A 23,814-nucleotide genomic window follows, 5' to 3' on the forward strand; every position below is an offset into this window, starting at 1 on the left:
AAGTGCGTTTATGAAAACAGCAGTATGTAAGATCAACACACACACAACTGGTCGATAATTTTTAAAATGCTATTTAAAATAGCATCAAAAATAAATACTTATGTGTATATTTGACCTCAAATGTGAAAAAACCTTTACATTGAAAATTGTAAAGCATTGCTAAGAGAAATTAAAGAAGAGGTAAGTAAAAGGAGAAAAAAAATATTGTTTTCATGATGTGGAGGATTCAGTATTATTAAGATGTTAGTTCTCCCTCAAATGGTCTACAGATTCAACACAATCTAAATGAAAACCCCAGCAGCCTTTAAAAACAAACAAACAAACAAACAAACAAACAAACAGAAACTGATGAGTTTATTCTAAAATTTAGGTAGAAATACAAGGGACCTAGACTAGCCAAAAGAACCCTGAAAAGAGAATAGTAATTTAAGAAGGCTAACACTACTTGACTTTTAAGACTTATTATAAACCTAAATAATATAAAAGAGTCCAGAAATTGACCAGTACATGTATGGACACCTTAAATCTGACAAAAGTTCAAGTCAGTTCAGTGAAAGAAGAATAGTTTCAACAAATGATGCTGGAAAAACCGTATATCCATTTGCAAAATAAATAAATAAATAAATATTGTGAGTTTCAATCCATACTTTGCATCAAATACAAAACCTGACATGGATCGTAGATCCAAATATAAACCTATCAACTTTTTGAAGAAAATGGGAGAAAAATCCTTGCCATATTGTGTTATATAAAACTTTCTTAGATAGGACACCCAAAGCACAATCCATAAAAGAACAAATTGCTATTTTGGATTTTATCAAAATTTAAAACTTTTGCTCCTCTAAAATCATTGCTAGGAGAATAAAAAGGTAGGTCACAGCCTAGCAGGAAATACTTCCAAAACATGTATCTGTTAAAGGGCCTTTATCCAGAAATACAATGAAATCTAAAAACTCCATCATATGAAAACAAACGACCTATTTAAAAATGAGTTAAAGGTTCTGGAGAGACACGGCAACAGAGTCAATATGCAATGGCTAGTAGGCTCATGAAAAGATGTTTAACATCATCAACCTTCAAGGAAATGCAGATTACAACTGCGGTGAGGTAGATATCTCTACAAATCTAAAAGTAAACACAATGGCCGGACCAAGTGTTAGTGAGGAGATGCATTGACTGGGACCGTCATGCACTTCTGGTGATCATGTAAGATGGTACAGCCTCTTTGGAAAATATTTTGCCATTTTCTTTAAAAGATGAATATTAAAACCTGCCATATATTCCAATCGTTTCAGTCTTAGATATTTAACCAAAGCACATGCCCATACAAAGACTCTTACAGGGATGTTCATAGCAGCTTTATTTGTAATAGCCAGAAATGGGTCAAAGTCAATCAACAGATGAACGAGTAAACAAATTGTGGTTTATCCATAAAATTGAATGTAAAGGAATTGATTACAGAGCCTCCCACGCTCCTTATGCACTGGGGATGTGTTCTAAGGTGCCCAGTGCATGCCTGAAACCATGGATAGTAACAAGGTCTATATATACCATGTGTTTTCCTATACAGTTTAATGTATAGATTAGGCACAGTCAGACATTAGCAACAACCATCCTAAAATCGGCCAATTAAAACAATGTGCTATAATAAAAGTTATGTGAGTGTGCTCTGTCTCAAGATATCTTATTGTGCTGGACTCACCCTTCTTGTGATGATGTGAGATGTTAAAATGCCTCTGTGATGAGACGAAGTGAGATGAATGATATACACATTGTGATGTGGCGTGAGACTACCATTGCGCTTCTGATGATATGTCAGAAACAGGATCATGTGCTTCTAGACTGGGGGTTGACCACAGGTAACTGAAACCACGAAAAGGAAAGATAAGGAGAGAGTACTGTATTGATAAATACAGTAGGAGGGAGAAGTCTCAAAATAACTATACTTAGTGAAAAAAGCCAGATAAAAATGTTTGTACTGTGTGATTCCATTTACATAAGACTAAAATGTGTGAATTAATCTGTAATTATGGAAAGGGCATCAGCAGTTGCCTGTGAAAGGGGGTGGAAAGGACAGCTCACAAAGGACAAGTTCACTTTTCAGGTGGTGGGTCTGGTCATTATCTTGATTGTGGCGGTGACCTCATGGGTGTGCACATATGTCAGAACTTACCAGTAAACACATTCTAGTGTATGTCAATTGTATCTTGATAAAGTTGTTTTAAGAAAAAGCAAGTAATAATACTTGGCTGAGTATTTACTTAAGAGTTGTCTTGATGTTCATAGAGTAATAGTAGCTATTAGTAGCTGTGTGTCTCTATGCCTCTCTGCCCAGTGCACAGTCAGCCCCCGAGCTGTCTCTTGCATACATATCACACAAAATAGTTGGGAACCTCTGGTCATAGGTGATCCTACTGAGGAAGAGCAGCTAACCAGGCCGCTCCATTGGTTTCTCTGCTTTCTGTTTTTTTTTTTTTTTTTTTTTAAGATTTTATTTATTCATGAGAGACACAGAGAGGCAGAGACACAGGCAGAGGGAGAAGCAGGCTCCATCCCGGGAGCCCAATGCAGGACTTGATCCCGGGTCTCCAGGATCATGCCCTGGGCCAAAGGTGGCACTAAACCGCTGAGCCACCTGGGCTGCCCCTGCTTTCTGGTTTTGAAATGGAAATCTTGAGAGACCGTCTATCTATTCTCTGGTTGCTTGGGAACTGTGTGGGTTGAGCACATGGACCAAAAACACAGAGGAAGCCTGCCCATGGAAAAAGAGAAGGGTGAAGTCAGAATCAAAGAGAAAGAGGTTGTGGGGCCCTTCCCAGGGCCCAATTGTGGTTGCAAAGCAATCGTGTCTTCAGAGATGCTCCACTTTCAGCTTCAGGTAGCTCAGATCAGCTCCTCTTGCCAGCAATCAGAAAGACTCTGAATAAAGCAGTTATGGGCTGTACATTGTGCCAAGTACTTTAAGGTGTTCTCTGTTTCGATCTGCACAACCATGCGAGATAGATCTTATTTTCATTTTCAGACGAAGGAAGGGAGGTTGCTGTGAGCCTCTTGTTGCCTGTTCATAGGAGTTGTGGTTGGAAGCCCGTTTAGCTAAAAGGTGCTGGTTCAATGCCTCATAGTCTCTTGGATATTCCCTGCTCATGCAACCCTCAGCTTTCTCCCTCTTCCCCCTCCATGTCTAGGTCCTCCTGTGTTTTGGGCCAGCTCAAGTGCCTCTTTCCCCACCAGCTACTCACCACTCACCAGGCTCACTGGTTCTGTATTTCCCTAGATTCTTTTTTTTTTTTAAAGATTTTATTTATTTATTAGAATGAGAGAGAGTGAGCATAAGCAGAGGGCAGGGAGAGGAGAATCAGGTTTCCCACTAAGTAGGGAGCCCAATGCGGGGCTCAGTCCCAGGACCCTGAGATCATGACCTGAGCTGAAGGCAGACATTCAACCGACTGAGCCACCCAATGTGCCCCCTTCCATAGATTTTTATTACCTGTGGTGACTCTCACCTGTGCCCATCAATCTTTGATTGTTTTCTTCTAGTTGTTCTGCTGTCTGAATTTTCTTGCTTTAGCTCATCATTCCGTAAATCTAAGGATCTCCATAGTCCCTGAGATCGTGCTTGACATGAGGATGTGTTCAAGATGTAATTAATTCTTTGAGGCACATCTCAATTGATTAAGCAATCTGCTACAAAATATAATGGAACAAAACCCAACTTCTACAAACCTAATGTGCCTTGAGGTCACGCAGTGCCTCAGACTACCATTTCCTAAACAGGAAAGACAAGCGTCAACACTCTTCCCAGCCCTAAGTCCTCTGATGTTCCAGAGAAATCCAGCACATGAGCATTTGCTTATGTTTTATCACTTTAGATGTAAGAATCAAAGGGGTGGGAACAATCCAAATCCAACCCATCAGGAGAGGGGGCCACCCAGATCCTCATCCCCTGCGGTGCCCAATTCTTCAGACTTTCCTCTGACTTCTGTCCATCATCTGATTGCTGCATGGACAGAGTTTGAATCAGGACCGACCTCACAGGATGGGAGCCATCACATAAGGCCCAGCGTCAAGAAGGTCCCAGAGTTCAGGCTGCATGCTCTCCTGTTGCCATCTTGAAACATTATAATGCTTTTATCTTTCCATTTGTGTTTCAGAAGTGAAGTCCAGTGGGACAATGGAACATGCTCTGGGCGTTTGGTACCTCAGCTCTTGCAGGGTCCTGCCTCATGTCACCTCCCTCAGAGGGTTCTCAGTGGTCCTCTCTAGTTTCTGAATGCCCAGAGCTCCACTTAGCTTCCACCTCCCTAACCCCACTGCTGCCTCTCCCATCCCGGGTGCTCTGGCCCTGCCTGGCCTCTCTTCCCTGCCCCTGTTCAGCAACCACAGGGCTGGGGCAGGAGTGTGGGCACGAGTGGGTGCACACACACTCTGACACGGGGCATGGCAGAAGCAACCCCTCCCCCAAGGGAGCTGTAATTGGAGGCTGTAGTTCCTTAGAGGTCACCTGTGCCCCGTGGGAGGGGTAAAGGGGAAAGGAGATTGCCTTCCCCATTCCCAGCTGGAGCATGATGCATGAGCCCAGACACTGGCAGGAGCCACCACCTGTAGCTGGTGGGCTGTGCGTGCCCAGTGGAGTGTGGTCCAGAGTGCCTGTGAGGGCCTGCACCTGTTCTGTGATTGCCCTGTGTCCCAGTGACTGTGACAGTGAGCAAAAAATGAAAAATGTTATGACAGGTTGAGAGAAAGACCACAGAAGAAAAAACATTTTTATTATCTTCATGGCACTCCCCCCTCCTTTGTTAATAAGAGGTCCTGGATTTTCACTTTGCTCCGAGCCGCATGAGTTACGTGCTTGGCCTCTCTCTGTTAAATTCATTTTCATAGTAGAATATGAAATGAGATTATTCCTTATTTACTACTATTTAACATGTTCAAGGGTCTTTCCATTTGGAAGGATGAAGTCTACGAGAGGGGTGGGCTCTGCAAACACACAGCAGCGTGATCCCCACTCAGTCTACGCACCTGACTTCCCCCCAAAGCCACATCCCTGTGGATTCTCACTTCTGATCCTCTTAACCATACTCGATCTTACGGAAAGGTTTCAAAGCTTGTAAATTTGACTAAGGAGGACGAAGTTGACTGTCATGGCCACTGTTGGCAGCTCCTTGAGTCAGATCCCCTGGCTGTGCAGGCTGGTTGCTAAGAACCCGCACAGAGAGCCTTCAGCGGATCATTACACACACACACACACACACACACACACAGTGGGAAGTCCCTGGGACCAGCCCCAAGCCAGGGCCAGAATGCCCTAAGGATAAAGTTCCAGCTCCAGGCAAGGAGTGAGAGGAGCTCTGAGGTGTGACTCTTATTCACAGCTCCCCTTGGGATCAGTGGAGGCTGGGACTGCCCTGAAATCGCACCCTGGCTTTGCCGCTGGCCCTGCCCTGCAAGGCTTCCCCAGCCTCTCCCTCCTTGGTCCTCATGGGATCCCTGGTTCTCCTAGGATCAAGTCTTCAATCAGTCACTCTCACCCCGTTCCTCGGCTCCGGCCTGCTTCTAGGGAGAGCCCAGCTTAGGACACACGGTGCAAGGCTCACACCTCCTGTAATGCAAATGCCAATCGCATTTAAAATAACATTTAGTTTTTGCCTGCATCTTAGGTTTGTAGCTCGGTCTCTGTTCCCCTGAGTAGTGGTAGTAGGGGCTAGAGGTCCCCAGGTATCTTAGGGAAGCTCACCGTGATCCTGGGAGACTTGTACTGTGAGAGGTATATTCCCATAGAGAGCAGTGTTGGCTTCTCCAGTTAGGGTGGTGGGGGGCTCAGGAGGAAACATTTTCATTGATGGGGTGGAGATCGGTAACGAAAACCCAAGTTGCTTTTTAAAACAATCGACGATGATTATGTTCTACAACAGGGTTAGAAGTACTTGCAACAGGGAAGCTCTGTGATTTTTATTCATTCATTCTCTAAGCATTCATTGAGCACCTACTGTGTGCCAAGCATTGTTAGAAAGTCCCATGGTCATTTCTTTTTTTAAAGGCTCCATGTATGGTCAATCTTTGTTGAAAGAAGAGGCTAATGAGGGAGTGGAGCATTTCTTTCCATGTCCCATTCTTTCTGCACTGAGTGGAGTGTGGTCCACCCAGGTTATGTTCCTGCTTCTAGAATGTTCTGGGCGCTTTGGGGCTGACTTGGGGCCTAGAGGAAGCAAAAGTCATAGAGGTTTTATACTGAGGGCTGCAGTGCTGAAGGGGAGAGGGTGCCCCATGGTATATGTGTGACAGGCCAGGCCTGAGGAGTTCTGAGGGTGCAGACTTTGGGTGCAAACAGGGGAAATCCCCTAGTGGGTCCCTCTATGTGGCTCCAGAGACCAGGCCTGGCACATGACTGCATGCCCGCTGGGAGAGCACTTCCTCTGCTCCTTATGGGCATCTTCTCTTGTCCCTGCTCTTCCCTGGCCGGGACAGAGAAAGAGGCTCCCTGCTGTTGGTTTCCATTAGAAATTCCTTGACCTGAGCCATTTGTGTGTGAAGTGGAGTTCACTGGAAGTTTGGGGACATGAAGTGACTTTATAGTTTACAGCCAGCATCGCACAAACACACAGACTTACATTAGTCTCCTGCACCTGCTCTACTGACCCTATCCTTGTGCTAACAGACCCTTTGGCCCTGGGCTGCCTTGTCCAATCCCTTCATCTTCTGTTCTTGACCCCTTCCTCTCGTCTGTCTTCTTCCCTCCACCACACTGAAATTCTCATTTATTAATGAATTTGGTTACTTTTACCTCTTTGTTGTGCCTTTCTGACCTATGACTGTGGACCCCTACTCTCCCCAGTGTTACAGATCAGGGAATTTCCCGTACAAAGGTTCCTGCTCCTGTGTATGATGATTATGTTTCTGAGGCCAGGCTCTTGGGCACCCGGAACCTTTGCCCCGGGGACTTTTTGACAAGTGATGTGGAATTGCCACCTGGCACGTTGGATTGGACCGCTATGGCATGCAGGGATGGGGGTCTCAGAAGAGTCCCAAACTTCTGAAAATCTCTCTGGTTGGAGACAGGAATGAAAAAAATTCTCCAAGTTGAGAAAATATTAAATACTGACGTTAAAAGTGGGGGGCTTGGGGAGCAATACTCTGAATAAAATGACATACTCTAATACTAAAATACTCAGCATATCATAGAACTAGTGCTGATCTTTTTTTTTTAAGATTTTATTTATTCATGAGAGACACACACACACACACAGAGAGAGAGAGAGAGAGAGAGAGAGGCAGAGATACAGGCAGAGAGAGAAGCAGGCTCCCTGCAGGGAACCTGATGTGGGACTCGATCCCAGGACCCCAGGATCAGGGCCTGAGCTGAAGGCAGTCACTCAACCACTGAGCCACCCAGGCATCCCACTACTGCCAATCTCAATAATGCTTCTTCTAGAGCGTTCAACACTGCCTATTAAGAGATTTCCCTTTAGAAATTCATTCCCATTTTTTGTTGGTATGCCAATTTCATGAAGAAGTAGTCCCATGGCCAGTTTTCTTGACACATATTGGTCCAGTAAATGACTGGAACATTAAGACAGCTGAATAGATGATGAGAGAGGTTGTGTCTGCAGCTCTCTTAGAAAACCACAGAGATTTCTAAAACTCAGACTCTGAGAATCTTCCTGTCCCAACTGCCTCACTTTAAGTTTGAGGAAAATAAAGCTCGGGAGAAATGAGGCATGCACCCATACTTAATGAGTTGGGGTGAGGGAAATAGTTGCTTCCAAGAGTCCAACTGTCAAAAAAAAATTACCTATGCAGAGTTGCTTTAATTGTCACATAGTTTTTAAGAATTCCCGGGAGAGGTTGCCTCTCTTGTTTTTTTTTTTTTTTAAGATTTTATTTATTTCTTCATGAGAGACACAGAGAGAGAGAGGCAGAGACACAGGCAGAGAAAGAAGCAGGCTCCATGCTGGGAGCCCAGTGCAGGACTTGATCCCAGGACTCCAGGATCACGCTCTGGGCCGAAGGCAGGCGCTCAACCGCTGAGCCACCCAGGCGTCCCAACCTCTCTTGATTTTTTGAATTCTTTTTCTTTATAGTCCAAACATTCTTCCTTTGTCTTCAGAGGACAGGGGGAGCAGTGTCCCATATGATCAGAACTTCATTAAGAAGCTCCTACTTCCCACTGCCAGGTGCACTTAGGGAGCAGAGGAGCCGTTTTTAGGCATGCTCTTGCCCTTTAGAAAACAGTGTGACAGGCACTGAGGAGGGCACTTGACGGGATGAGCACTGGGTGTTATACTATATGTTGGCAAATCGAATTTCAACTAAAAAAGAAAGAGAATGGTGTAGTTTGTGAATGGGATGAAAATTTTTAAGACACAAACTGCAGGTTTCTTCAATCCCTCCCCCCCCCCCCCGCAATAACTGTGTTCAGTGCAATTACTCTATGTGAGCTACAATGCATGTATTTGAATGAGGTTCTCCCAAAATGAGCTCCCGCCAAGGTGTCTTACCAAGGGTCCTCTCCTTGCCTTCCAGTTTTACGGGAGCCCTATACAGTCCGTGTGGAGGACCAGAAAACCATGAGAGGCAATGTTGCGGTCTTCAAGTGCATTATCCCCTCCTCGGTGGAGGCGTACGTCACCGTCGTCTCCTGGGAGAAAGACACCGTGTCACTCATCTCAGGTAGGTGGGGCGTGTCCGGGATGCAGAGTGCGGGGCTGACCTTCTTAGAGGCTGTTTCAGGTATTGAACTGGGTCTCTAGCTATGTGTCCATCCTAACTGTGAATCAGCGTATGGACGGTTGGCGGCTGTCTGATGATTGTGTGCCATCAGTGCTTTATATTGGTTTTGTAGCATGAGTCAGATATTCTCCAGTGAATTGACTGATGGGTGGAAATTAGTTACTGTACATCTAGCCGTCGTGTTACTTCTCTGAGGCAACTTTGGCTTATTTCTCCTGAAAATAGGGCAGTAGGGGTTTTTGCACCTGTGAGACTCCTCAGTGATACGCTTATGGCTAATATCCTGAAACTATAATCTGAAAATAGAAGCTCTGGTTTCGACTATTGTGACCCTTTCAGATATCTTAAGATCTATGTGATGTCTTTGACTTCTTGAAGATTCAATTCAGAATATGTATTCAGCACAGATATATATAGATATAGATATAGATATAAATATAGATCTGTGTAATTTATTGGTTTATTTTCAGAACCTGGAAATGATGCAACTGAAATTTTGCTTCTAAGACATTATGGTTCTTTTCTTATGGTGTTTGAGTTGATTTCTGGCCTCCTTGGCTGTTGATCTGGAGAAGCCCTGTAGACAGAGTTCAGTGCTCCTGTTTTGCTCATCTTTGGATCATAAGTGACTGTGGGCTGGTTTTTGGAGAACAGAGGTGATGAGCATCTGATGTGTTGTAAGAGGTTATAGATGCTGGCTTTTCTTTACATGTCTGTGTGAATGTGTGTGCAAGTGCGCACACGCTGCTTTCATGCAGTTCTTAAATACCACCAAAATTTTGCCCATTTATAGAATAAGAGATTGGAACTAAACTCTCACAGTGACTTAGCACTTCTGTTTTTCAGCTTATTGATTTTCTAGACAGAACCGACAGTGTCGGTTACCATACAAGGACCATTAAAACAATCATTAAACCATGAGAAAAAATTAAATCTTTGGGCTTTAAAGTATATCCAGCAAACTAGCGTGTAACAGATGTTTGCAGGTTTTACTCAACACTGTCAAGTCAGAGTCCCTTGAACTTCACTGAATACATGCCTTGCTGTTGTGTTGATTAATCATCATAATTTAACTTAAAGTATTGAGAAAATACTGAGCTTAATGGCTGCAATGTGATCGCAAATAATCATAATAGACTCACCTGTACACTTGTAGTTGTTGTGTGGTTTTTTTAAATTTTATTTATTTATTTTTGGTAATCGCTAAACCAAACGTGGGGTTTGAACTCATGACCAAGCGTCATGCTCTCCTGACTGAGGCAGCCAGATGCCCGTATTTGTTGTTTTTGATTAATGGTCTTAATGGCTTCTTTTGAGGTCATTTTAGTTTTTTAATAGCAGATGGAGAGATTCAATGACAAGCCCCTCTGGCTGAGCCCAGGCTCAGAGTGAAGGGTACTCCCACTCACATAGTGAGGGCTTGTGGGTGTGCCGAGGGGCAGGATGTGGGACAGTATTTGTGATCTCCCACACTCAAGAATCTGGGCTGATGGAGGCTGGACCATCACAGCACAGCCATCAAACAGCCTCCAGGATTTGCTGTGGAGGGAGTGTCAGGAGGGAGGGTTATAAACTGCCTCCCTGTGCTTTTAATTGAGGACACATATGCCATTTCTGTTAATATTTGATTGGCCCAAGCAAGTCACATGGCATATCTGACTTCAGTGAGATGTGCCTGGAAGGAGAGAACAGCTGGAGATCTGGGTGAGAACTAGAAATATCTACCGAAGGCTTTATATGCCTATCGATGTGGCCATCCATATCTATAGATATGTTTTATATGTTCATAATATAGGTTATATTTATACAATGTTCCGTGTGCATCCTTATGTTTCATTGGCATCTTTAATTAGTTTTATAGCTCTGCAGGTTTCATCTTGGTGCAATGGATATGAAGACAATTTTTCTTCAAACATGAACCTAATTAAATAAAATAAAAGGAAATGTATATCTGGTGAGCGGGCAGAGGGTGCTGATATGCAAATGCAGAGTTGGTGTCTTGCTGATAGGTTCTGAGGATACCCATATCTCCTCAATCATGCTTTACCCTTTGGCAAAAATTTAGAAAACGATGTGTGTACCATGGATGAGCACTTGGCTTTCCTTTTTTCTCACAAAAAATGTCCAGAAAACCAATATCCTATAGGCTTTTTATCTCATTAAGGAATACTTCAGTAGCAAGTTTTTGTTTGTTTTTCAGGAAGCCGTTTAATCAAACACAAGGTAGTCCCACGATCCTCCACGTGGCTCCGATGGTGTCTGTGTGCACGTGTGTGTGTGTGTGTGTGTGTGTGTGTGTGTGTGCAGAGAGAGAGAGACTGAGACACATGCAGAAAGAGAGTGAGTCAGAGTTGTTTTCATTCTCAGGGAGTTCAACCTGAGAACAGGGCCCCGGTGCAGCATTATGATCTGTAAGTAGGAACCTAGTCTGGAAATTAACCCTGTAATGCAACTTGCCGTAGCTTACTGTTGGACCCTGTTTCCAGCGCCTGAGCTCAACCCATCGGAGCTGCCAAAAATGCCCAGGGAAGGAGGTTATGATGCCACTGGAGGTGATAATATGGTTTAAAACATGGGGGGGATCTTAATTAATAAACTAATTTTGGATGGTTTTGGTGGAGTAGGATTATATTTCTCCCAGGTGGCCAGAGCCCTGAGTGGGGCAGGGCACAGATAACCACATAAAGGAGACAGGGAGGTTCAGAGGATGAGCCTGGGGCCTCCCTCCTGTAGGCAGCAGGCGCTAAGTGGTGAGGGAGTGCCAGGGATTCTCAGCAGTAGGGGAAGCCTGGCACAGTGCAGAGGTCCCAGGGATCCAGCAGCTTTTCTGAGTTAGTGCTCAACTCCAGCAAAGATATCTGGAGCGTATGCATGGCAGGTGGTCTGCAAAAGTTTAATTTGTCTGTGATTTGTAAATAAATTCATGACCCCGGTGCCTCCTTGCTGAACTGGTTTAGATTTGGTGGTTGGCAGGGCCATCACCCCAGGTCAGTCTTTCTGGGATTCCAGGACAGCCCAGCCGACAGTGAATCTGGCTGGGAAAGCTCCCAGGAAACACGCCTGCTCTACACACGTCGCTTCCTTCAATGGAGGAAGGGCGGGAACTAAATCCACCATGGAGATGAAGCTGTGTGAATATCCCACCGCAGTGGGTAGAGTGGGAAGAGAAGACTGGGAGCGGGGCTGATCCAAGAAAGCCAGAGCTCCCACAGGCCACACAAGGCCTTGGCCAGTGTCCCTGCATGCCTGGGGCTTGCAGCAGAAAGTTGCCTGCACAGGGAGAGGCCTGCCCGCTGGGGGTCCACTCTTGTCCCACCTGCGTGGGTCCCACCACTCAGCCTCTTGGGTCTAGGGCACCCCAGGGGAAGGCCAGAGCGGAAAGGCCTGCTCTCAGTCGGTGAGCATATGGCTTCTGCAGACCTTCTAAGGCAGGGCTCTTTGGAATCTAGGCTAAGGTAAGTGGGTATCTATCACCTAGGAAATCCTACCAATGAAAAAAAATTAAATATCAGTGTATTCTTATAAAAAGAAAGGAATGGCTTCTCTGGGTACGTCTCACTAATTTTTGCCCTTTACTTTGGTTGAGCAAATCAATGGCTGGGCTATGTTCTTGCCGGAGTGAGAAGCACCAGTCATGTCTGTCTGGGCTTCAATGTGAGCTGCGTGGATTCATCAGTTGTTCCGACAGTTGTGTTCATTAGCTTCTTACACATGAAGTCATGCACTGATTTCTTTCTGGGGAGTTTTTGGTTGGCCTGACTCTAGACTCAGGAATCAAGCTGTGCCTCTTTGTCAGATGAGGTCATTAGATCACTGTATTAAGCACCTAAATGAGTTCACTTCTTTTAAACGATCTTTGGAAAGAATCCTCCAATGGTCTTGTTATGAGCTGAATGTTCATGTCTCCTTAAAATCCATATGTTGAGGTCCCAACCTCCACTGTGATGGTATTCGGAGGTGGAGCCTTTGGAGGGGATTAGGGTTTGAGGAGGTCATGAGGGTGGGGCCCTCCCCATGGGATTAGTGTTCTTAAAAGAAGAGTCCACCATATGAGGACAGTGAGCAAGTGGCCATCTGAATCTCAGAAGAGGGCTCTTCCCACAACCCGACCTTTCAGGCAGCCTGATCTTGGACTCCCAGCCTCCAGAACTGTACAAAATAAATGCTTCTTGTTGGGATGCCTGGGTGGCTCAGCAGTTGAGTATCTGCCTTCGGCTAAGGGTGTGATCCCGGGATCCGGGATGGAGTCCCGCATGGGGCTTCTTGCAGGAGGCCTGCTTCTCTCTGCCTCTCTCTCTCTGTCTCTCATGAATAAATAAAAAAAAAAATCTTTAAAAAACAAATGCTTCATGTTGAAGCCACCCAGTCTGTGGGGGTGTGTGTGTGTGTGTATATGAATTTATATAAATATATAAATTTATATTTTATATATAATATGTTAAATATTTATTATTTATATTTAAAATATAAATATATTTGTATTTTATATATAATATATTCATATATGAATAAATATATATAAATATTTATATTTTATCTATATGTAAATATATATATAAAATAGTAGCCAGAGCTGAAAGTAGCAATCCTATAATTCCCCCAGGGGAAGGAGAGGCACATTATGAGTATCACATAATGGTACTGCTGTGCCCTCTGCTTTGCTATCTCCCTGGGCTCTTCACCTGGCCACAGGGTAGCACATGGTCAACCTTCACACTCATCCTCTGGCAGATGGACGATAGGAACTAGCGACTGTACGGAGGGAACGCACCTCAGGGACAGGTGCACACTGTGCATCGAATGTCCTCAATGAACAGGATGGATCCTGAGGTACCGCCTTCTTACCTAACAAAAGAGCCAGGAGAAGCAAGGGCGGTGATGTCCATGTGCATTTTCAAACGTCCTTATCGCTTCTCTTTCTCTAAGCACAAATGAGAGACTTTTAAATTTCAGAATATTAATGCAGCCCAATAAAAATGTAGTAGCTTGGATAGCGATGTGCCTTGGGAGGTAGTGCTGATGGGGAGATACCTAAGAGCCCAGCTCGGCAAAGAACAATATCGACAGCTTCATATTTGGGTTTTCGCTCAGTGGCCTGTTGTGAGTTTCTAACCGATTAGGGAGGCTGGTGATGAGAGAGCCCAGCATTCTGTGTCTGTTTCCTCTGATAAAATTCTGAGAATCTCACTGGGGGTTTAGCTACATTAACATCAAAGACACAGCCCAAGGGTAACCGGATTTGGAAAATGGAAACAGTGAACATATTACTATTCCCTGAGACTCTGCCTCCCTCTTTAGCACTGGCCCAATTTTCTGCTGCGCTATTTCCCATCTGAACACCTTTATTAGCGATGACTCAAGGAGAATTTTATCTCTTAGGATCAATGAGTTCAAGTCCACGGATGATGATCTTTTTCCTGTGTTTTGGGCAAAAGTGAGCAATTTTCTGCCCACATTAAATATCAGAGGACATTAGCCCAGCACTTGACATGAAACCCTCACTGCGGTTTATGGATGCAGTATTTGGGTCTGGTCAGCGTAGATAAGGCAGGATCTGCCCCCCCTCCCCCGGGGGGTGGCTTCTGCTCTCAGGGAGCTGAGGGGCGAGATTACTCAGTTGAGTGTGGTGTGAGCTTGGTGACAGGAAAGGGAACACACACCTTCAGCGTTTTTGCCTGGGGAGGTACGGAAGGTTTCACAGAAGTGGTGGTCCTTTTAAGAAAATGTTGGTGTGCATTTTAGGATGCGGAGACTAACTACATCATAGATCCAGTCACCCCAGTTAGGCAAGGTTTTCATGTTTCAGCAAATGTAAACGAAGAGCAGGTTTGATGTGCTCTGTTGTCTTCTGGAGTGCGGCGGGGACACAGCTGCCGGGGGCAAGGACGGCTGTCATGTGGCCGGGTGTCTCTGTGGTCGTGCTCCTGCAACCCTAAGACCATACGTGATCTCGCCTGCCTTCTAAGGCACTCGGATTTTCCCTTTACTAGTCACCGAGCATTTTTTTTTAATAAATTAATTTTTATTGGTGTTCAATTTACCAACATACAGAAAAACACCCAGTGCTCATCCCGTCACCCATTCCCCCCCACCCCCCGCCCTCCTCCCCTTCCACCACCCCTAGTTCGTTTCCCAGAGTTAGGAGTCTTCATGTTCTGTCTCCCTTCCTGATATTTCCCACACATTTCTTCTCCCTTCCCTTATATTCCCTTTCACTATTATTTATATTCCCCAAATGAATGAGAACATGCACTGTTTGTCACCGAGCATTTTCAAGGCAATCTGAGACAAAGCTGCTTGGGTTGCCGTGGTGATAAGACCCAGTTCTGCCCTCAAGGTGCTTCTGAGTGAAGGGAATGAGATCCGAATGATTAAGGGGACAGGCCGCTCGTGGCCTGAAAGCCGGGTCTTTGATTTTAAAGGTACCAGGGATGTGATGAGTACTGGGTGTTGTATGCAACTGAGGAATTACTGAAGTCTACATCTGAAACTAATGACGTGGACTTTGTTGGCTAATTTAATTTAGATAAATAAAAATAAAAGAAAAAAATAAAAAATAAAAATAAAAGTACTAGGGAGTTGCAGGAACAAAGAAAGATTGCTTTCTCGTTTGCTGAAAAAGAAATTTGTAGGTCCAAATGGAAGCTGTTAAAGGAACTTTCTTTTTCTTCTTTTCTCTTCTCTTTTCTTTTCTTTCTTTTCCTTTCCTTTCTTTTCTTCCTTCCTTCCATCCTTTCATCCTGCCTTCCTTCCTCCAATTCATTCATCCATGCACCAATATCTAACATCTATCAATGTATCTATCTTCTTTTTCTTTTTTCTTTCTTTCTTTCTTTCTTTCTTTCTTTCTTTCTTTTTCTTTCTTTCTTTCTTCTTTCTTTCTTTCTTGTTTCTTTCTTTCTTCCTTCTTTCTTTCTTTCTTTCTTTCTTTCTTTCTTTCTTCTTTCTTTCTTTCTCTTTCTTTCTCTTTCCTATCTATCTATCTATCTATCTATCTATCTATCTATCTATCTTGATTTCCAGCAAGTAGGAGCCTCATTGCAAACACTGGATATTAGCACAGGAGGGCCGCAGCAGACTAGAATTCGGAAGATGCAGAGGCGTAATATTTTCACTGTGCTGTATTTTGGGCAAGTGCACAGGAAGGGAGGTGCCTGGTCTCTTTCTTTTTTACAGCCATTAATTGATTGTCCTTTCTCCACTTAAGTCTATTTTCACTAAATTAGTCTTTGCATGTTACTCCACTGCCACCTGAAAGTAATTAAAAACTTTGCGGTGCAGAGGAAACCCTCCTGACCCTGGGAACGAAGGTCATGTTAGATGAGTGGCTCAGGGCTGGTAGTCCGGAAATAAACCACTGGTGAGATCCTGGAAGGCCCAGAGTGAACAGAAGGTCTACTCAAGTGTCAGCCTTCAGAGAGAAGACGCATTCCCGTTCTCAAAATTGGAAATTGTATTGAAGATTATAGCTCAAAACAAAACAAAAAAAAAGTTTTTGACTTTTGAACTTCTGGGACAAGTAGACACATGGCTAAAGACATGTTAACATAATATTGAAAGGAAGAAAGAAAGAAAGAAAGAAAGAAAGAAAGAAAGAAAGAAGAAAGAAAGAAAGAAAGAAAGAAAGAAAGAAAGAAAGAAAGAAAGAAAACAAAGTCAAGGGTGGTAGCAAACTTATCCCAGAGCATCTCAGGATGTGTGTGTGTATGAAACACCCCTGCTTCCAGGAAAGTATTGGGTTGTTGGGTCAGCCTAACACTGCTTGGTTTCCCACCAAGAACCACCATGGGACTAGGGCTGCTGATTGCAGCTCCCACAGACTAGTTGGTGACTAGAGAGTGAGTGTTTTTTTTTTTTTCCCTGCCTCAGCTCCCTTATGTGGAGAAAAGATGGTTTTCCCGGTCCCCCTCCTAATAAAATAACAGATTATTAAAAATCCAAATTGAATGCTTCATTTCTCAAGTCAACTATTTTTTTTCCATCTTAGATTGAACCTCACAGAATATTTATTTTATGCATGTGTTGGAGGTTCAGTGGTTTCCTAGGAGGACTCCCAGGATGCAGCTTATATTTTTACTCACCTCTGTGATTTATTACAGGAAGAGGATACAGAGCAAAATCAGCAAAGGGAAAAGGCACGTGGAGAGTTGTCTGAAGGAAACCAGGCACAGGCTTCCAGGAGTCACATAGGACACACTTAATCCCCGTAGCAGGGAACAATGACAACGAACATGAAATACTATCTACTAGGGAACTCATTAGAGAATCAGCGTCCAAGGATTTTACTGGAGGCAGGTCACCTGGGCACCCTCTGCCTGGCAGGTACCAAAATTCCAGAGTCCCAAGAGGAAAGCAGGTGTTTAGGTGTTCAAGAAACCCTATCGTTTGTATAGTTTAGACACAGTGAGGTGGTGGGAACCCTTCTGAAATTCCAGTTCCTGGAAGGGTCAGCCTTGCAAACAGGTCTGTTAGGGAAAAGCAATTCCAGACCTATCATGTTAACTCCTTTCTGCACAGGGCAGTTTTCTCAGTGATGGTGGCTCATTGCTCGTCACCCATTCAACAGTCACTTTTTGGATGTGCCCAGCACCAAAGGCTGGAGAAAGCACATGAGTAACATTGTCTATAAGGGTTTTATCGCCTCATCATATCCATGTCTCTCCAAGCCTTTAGGTTGCTCTCACTCCCATTTTTTTTAATATCCCCAAACATATAGATCCAGAGTCTTCCTCTCTCTACCTAAATGTAAACAGAGTTTCATTTGATCTCTGGCTCTTAGGGACCTCCTGTCTGCTCTCTCTATGGGGTTTGGTTCTCTCTAGACATAAGACACAGATGGTCAGCCATGTCAGTCAGTTATGATTTGGACCCAAGTGCACTTTCTGGTCTCTTGTTCATCTGTGAGATTTTATTTCAGGAACGTTGAAGGCAATGAAGACAATCATACGGTCATTAATATTACTATCGTCCAGCTGAAATCAGATGTCATGCATCAAAGTATGTTTAGGCAGCGTACGACCCTGTAAGAGAGCAGGATTCAAGATTTGTAGACATCATTTTTGACTCAGAATAAGAGATCAACATGAATTCAAGGTGAAGACCTGAGTTAAGCGTGGACTGTATCATATGGGGCTTTTGGTGCTGTTTCCCTTGTGCTGGGCCAGCCCAAGTGGAGGAGAGTCCCTCCCTAGGTGGACAGTTGGCAGGGGCCCCAGAAAACTACCAGGTGGTGTCACAGGGCCTGTCAGCCCATTGTGGCTTCAGTTCTGGGCAGATAAGACAGGACCGCAAAGCTCCCAGCTCCCTAGACTTCCTCTGTCCTCAGTAGCCACATGACCAGGAGAATCCCCAGCCCACACGGTTGCCACCGTTTTGTTTTCTGGCCTCAGGCCTTCTGGGCATCATGAGAGCCCAGGTACACTGGCCATTCACACCAGTTAGTTTTCACTGGTCCTTTTCCAGGTCCCAGATCTTTGGAGGTTTCTGTTGATTGCTCTTGTGTTGCTGCTGATGGATTTCCCAAGCTTTTCCTCAGGTATCTGAAAATTGACACTCACAATTGCTCATGGATCCGTTCCCCAGTCCTCAAGAGGTAGTCTCTTTCTGTTTCTGGAGTCTGAACCCCGCTCTCTCAGACAGCTCCTCCTATCCCAGATGTTGTCTTCATGTTTCCGGTCACAGATGATCCTCCTTCCTTGTGGTCTGTTCCTTGATCACATGCTGTTGTCATGACACCTCTTGCTTGTCTCGGACCTGTTTTTACCAGTGCTCTCCTCTGGGGCTTCTGCCGTCATCTCTTTAGTGATTATCATATTTCTTATGACACAGATGTTTAGGCTCTCCAATTTTAAAGAAATCTTTCCCTTTCTCAACTTTCCATGCGTGTTTTTTTTTTTTTCCCCTGGAAAATTTGTTGAAAGGAGAGGCTAAACTCACTACTCTTCCTAATCTTGTGTGGTCTGGGCTCTACCACTTGCATGCTGTTGAAACTTAGATTTTCAAGGTCATCCATGACCTCCTAATGTCAAATCCCAATGGCAAGTTCTCTCTGACTTCCTTGAAGAATCTACACTGTTGACCCTCCTCTTCCATTGGTTGCCCTCCTTTGATTGGTGAACTGTACTACATTGTCCTGGTTGACTTTCTCCTCTCTGATTATTTCTGAACTATTTCCTAACTTATCTTTTCCTCTGCTCAGAAATGTGAATAGACCCCCAAATTCAACCTTCACTCCCAGATCCTTCCAATATTCACTTTATCAATCATTTCATTTTTTTTCCCCAGGGCTTTATCCATCGTGTCTATGTAGATGATCCTAACTTTGGGTCTGTCTTCTCTCCTGGGCTTGCTTATTCCCAACTGTCTTCTCCCCTCTTGCTCCTTTCTTGCCCCCTCCAACAGAGCATAACTAAAGCAGAATTCAGCATTCTTTCTAACCATTAATGAATCTGTCTTTGAATTACTCCTTTCTTTTTTATCCCCCTGGATTTTAACTATTCGCTTCCAAAGTTTCACAAACTAGGTGATAAATAACACACCTTAAAACGAAAGAAGTGTATACTATCATGGTTCTGGAGGCTAGAAGTGCAAGATCAACTATCAGCAGGGCCATGGTCTCTCTGAAGTCTCTAGGGAACAATCCATTCTATGCATTTCTTCTGGCAGTTCAGCCGGTCCTTGGCATTCTCAGCTTACAGATCTTTGCATCACTGCACTGTCTGCCTCTTTTGTCACCTAGCCTTTGTCCTGGGTATGTCCCTGTGTCTCTTCCTTTCTTATGAGTACACCAGTCAGGTTGGATTAAGGGCACACCCTACTCCGGTATGATCTCGTCTTAACTAATGACATTCATGATGACCATCTTTCCAAATGAGGTCATACTTTGAGGTTCCAGGAAGGACATGAATTTGGGGAGGATGCTCTGCAACCCTGTGTGTTAATAAATCCTTCTGGTTTCTTTTGACCCTCTCTCACACCTATTTTACATCTTGCTATCACCTGCTTGACAACTGACAAATGTGTATCAGGTAAGATCTTGAAATAAAAACAATCTCAAAAGGAAGAAAACAAAGAACAGAGAGTTTCAGTGCGAAGTGCCCATACCTGAATGACCGTTCCTGTGCTGGCTCCTTTGCCCTGGCTCAGCTGTGTTAGAATGCCAGCTGGCAGACACACCATCAGCTGCTTCTCCCTCAGCTGTGTGTAGCCTGCCCTTGTGTCATACTGGGCTGGAGCCAGGATGGGGACAGAATCAAGATGTTCCATGCCAAGACACCAGGGACTATAGGCAAACTGCTTGACTTGTATTTTCAGATCATTCTATGGACTGAATTGTGTCCCCACATTCATAAGCCCTAACCCCTGATATTTGGAGATAGGGTCTTTAAATGGTAATTAAAAGTAAATGAGGTTTTAAGCATTGAGCTCTAATCCAGTAGGACTATGGCCTTAGAAAAAGAGGGAAAGAGACTTGTGAACACAAAGTGAGAAGGAAAAAGGGCTCTTACCAGAAACTCGCCCTACCAGCACCCTAATCTCTGATTCCCAGCCTCCAGAACTGTGAAAAGTACATTCCTGTTGTTTAAACCAGTCTATGGCTTAAAGTCTATGGTACTTTGTTATGGCAGCCTGAGCCGACTCATATAGATAATATGCATATACATTCACTTTCTCAGTCTACTTTTGCCACTTTGGAACTCTGCATGTTAACATTGCTCCCCCACCTGGTTTTCTGGATAACACTGAACATTAGTAAATAACATATATGAAACAATCTGATGATAAAGTGAGCTCTCATGCTTTTGATAAATGATTCTATTTTCAAGTGCAGTGGATGTTTTTGCAATTTAAAGTCCAACGCTTCCCTCCCCTAAGGGAAAAGGGGACATTTATTAATGGAAAAAATGAATAATAAATTTCCCAAATGGCTAGTCATCTGAAAACTTATATGCAATACCAAATTTCCCATGCGAGTAAAATCATATGGTATTTATTGTACACCTAAAACCAATGTAACCTTGTTGTCAACTATATTCAAATAAAAAAAAATTAAAAATTTCCCCAAAGTACCCAAATTCAAGTCAATCCCAAAATAACTATTTCTATTGGATAAATAATCATTTAGGATCGAAACATCTACAACTAAGCTTGATTTGTACTGACCTTGCTGTGTCCATGTGTGGGAACTAATGAGAATATTTACATAAGTCCTTGACTGGCACAGTTGATAGAACATGTGATTCTTGATCTCAGGGTCATGACTTCAAGCCCCACAATGAGCACGGAGCTTACTTTTAAAAAGGGGATTTTTAGAGAATATTTTTGTCTGTTTAGTTTCTGGAAACATAGTGATGATGCATACTATTAACTATCCAGAATTGGGCCTGTTTAAATAATTGAAAATTTCCAGCTGCTCTGTGTGAGCACAGTCAAGATGTTCTTTGTGGAGAAGCTAATAAGCAGATACAGTAAATAAACAAATAAAGACTGTTTTTAGAATACTCTTCCAGGGAAAGCTTCAGGCTCCTGCTCACCTTTCATTTTACCAACAGTCTGTGTGACATCTTGAGTTTGAACTTAGAGAGACCTGGCTTTGGGTCCCAACTTCACAGCTGTGAGAGCTTCAACAATTAATTACCTCTCCGTGGAATTGGACAGTGTTTTGATACAGATGAGAAATGCCAAGGGAGGTGCTCTATGAATTACAAATACCCAGCCAATTCCTGGTCTCTAGCTATGCATTTGTCTATCTAGTCGGAAGGCATGAGGATGGTCTCTAAAGCTGATGTATAGGTCCACATTCCCAATCCACCACAGCCCACACTGTGGCCCTGGGTTAATCACATAATTTTCTATGCCTCAGTTTCCTCAATTGGAAAACGACAGCAACAGCAATAACTATATCATCAGATGGTTGTAATGGTTAAATGAGTTACTTTACGTATAATGCTTAGAGCAGTGTTTGACATAAATGTTGTTGTTGTTATTTATCTTCTGTCTAAAGTATTCCTGCTCCAGAAAGCAGGTGCTCAGGACTACGTGGTTTCCAAACAATAAGAAACTGCTTGTGTGAGCTTATTATGGACCAAAAGCAGACATAATTCTATTTAAGAGGAATTATTAAAATGCCAGGTATGCCAAATGATCTGAAATCCTGCAGTTTCAACATGAAGGCATTAGAATGCTACTGAACTAATAATCTATTGGGTTTTATCAAAATAAACAACACTTGCTTTTTTAAAAGTTTACTTTTCTTAAACGTTTACTTTTCTTAAACAGAAATCAGGTAATGTAAAATGAGCAATTAACTAGAATGAGAGGCTCTTTACATTTTGCCTTACCCTCAGAGAGAAATTGGAAGACCTGTTTGAGGAAAGGTTTGAGCTTACTTAAAACACTTGCAACACTTTTGATTTAATAAATGGCTGATGATATATGTCAGGTTCTATTGAACAATTTCTAATTGCCCCATAGGTGGTTATTCTCAGCAACCCCACTTCTCAGATAAGAATACTGAGCCTCACCAGACCCTTACCTTGTAGTTCTCCTTCTCTAGAAAGTAGAGATTTTGTCTTTTGAAAAGTCTTTTGGTTTTCTATAGCACCCAAGTGTGTGTGAGTCAACAAAGTTGTCAGTTGAATGACAAACAACTTCTAATAGCTATAACTTGAGAACAGGGACTTATTTAAACAAGAAAAACATTTCCAATATGGTATGATTCTGGATAGTTGACATATCTAGGACATTTCATGTGGTTTGGAGACAATATGCTTAATGTTTTTAAAACAATATTCTGAAACTAGAGAAAAATCCAAATAGAGAAACTGTCTAGGATAAAAATAATTTTCTTAATTTCAATTTAAAATTGTTCCTTCCTTGGGCTGCCTGGAGGGTTCAGCAGTTGAGCGTCTGCCTTTGGCTCAGGGTACGATCCCAGAGTCCCGGGATCAAGTCTCACATCGGGCTCCCCGCGGGAAGCCTGCTTCTCCTTCTGCCTGTGTCTCTGCCTCTCTCTCTGTGTCTCTCATGAATAAATATATAAAATCTTATAAAATAAAATAAAATAAAATAAAATAAAATAAAATAAAATAAAATAAGATAAATAAAAAAATCGTCTCTTCGTCCTCAAGTATAACATTAGGATACCTGGCATATAATAGTAGCTTGATAAATATTTATCAAATTGAATGTTCAATGAGCAACTGTTCCCTTAAAATTATGGTATTTTCTTTCAAATTATTCTTAATGCTTTAAGAAGAGCTTTTACTTTCACATATATATATTTACTACTCTGAAGCTCAGTTTCACATCAGCTTCTTCTCCCGGTATGAAGAAATGTCTGGGCAGGCCAAATCTCATGCAACCTGGTTTCACAGCAGACTTTCACAAAATGATGATCTTTTAAGGGAAACAGGTATTCCCAAATCCCTAATATTTATTATTCCCAAAGCAAAAGCTGTCCCCCATTATTTTCATGAAATTATTTTTGTGAACTTATAGTTCCATGCTGTGACATTTATTAAAATATAGCATTGATGGGTGAGTGTACAAGACAAAGGAGATTCTTACATGCCAAGAGATTTAGGGGCCTTTTAGAGCATTTCCTAATGCACCAAGTCCACCGCCAAGCCATCATTCCTCATGTTTGATTTTACTCATTTCTCTAAAGGGAGGTACACACACATCATCCCTCGGTAAACCCAGTCAACTCTTCTGTCTGGCTTTTGTGGGAGGAGTGCCTGTTTCAAACGTGGATCAGCATGCTTCACCAATTTCTGATGCTACATATGAAAACTTTAGAACTTCTGTGTGGAGGAGGGTCAGAAGATCTTTCTGACGTGGATGAGGGAGCCTTAGAAAGGTCACATGACCAGCAGCAGGAATAGTGGCTGTCTAGCTGGTGGGCTCACCCGTGCAAGTCCAGGTGATGATGGTAATGTTGCCTAGAGCATTGTTTATCTCTATCACAGGATCAGATTTGTGTTGAAAAATTATTTAATGCAAAAAGGAGTCGTCTGGGGAGTGGATGGCAAAGTGGAGACTCAAACCTGGGATTTTTTTTTGTGTGTGTGTGATTGTTTTGCCCTA

At 43.2% G+C, this 23,814-nt stretch overlaps 1 protein-coding gene across 3 annotated transcripts in view; it reads left to right on the plus strand.

Moving 5' to 3' along the window:
- DSCAM (DS cell adhesion molecule) overlaps positions 1-23,814 on the plus strand; it is a 731,493-nt gene that overhangs the window by 128,678 nt on the left and 579,001 nt on the right. For all 3 annotated transcript variants that reach the window (XR_011997624.1, XR_011997625.1, XM_072740401.1), the window contains exon 3: positions 8,521-8,667. Coding sequence is in view for 1 of the 3 variants with exons in the window: in XM_072740401.1 (XP_072596502.1) it covers positions 8,521-8,667 (147 nt within the window). In the remaining 2 variants the exon portion in view is untranslated. The remainder of the gene's footprint in view (positions 1-8,520; positions 8,668-23,814) is intronic.

This window comes from Vulpes vulpes, chromosome 15, assembly GCF_048418805.1.
Source record: "Vulpes vulpes isolate BD-2025 chromosome 15, VulVul3, whole genome shotgun sequence".
NCBI classification, from domain to species: domain Eukaryota; kingdom Metazoa; phylum Chordata; class Mammalia; order Carnivora; family Canidae; genus Vulpes; species Vulpes vulpes.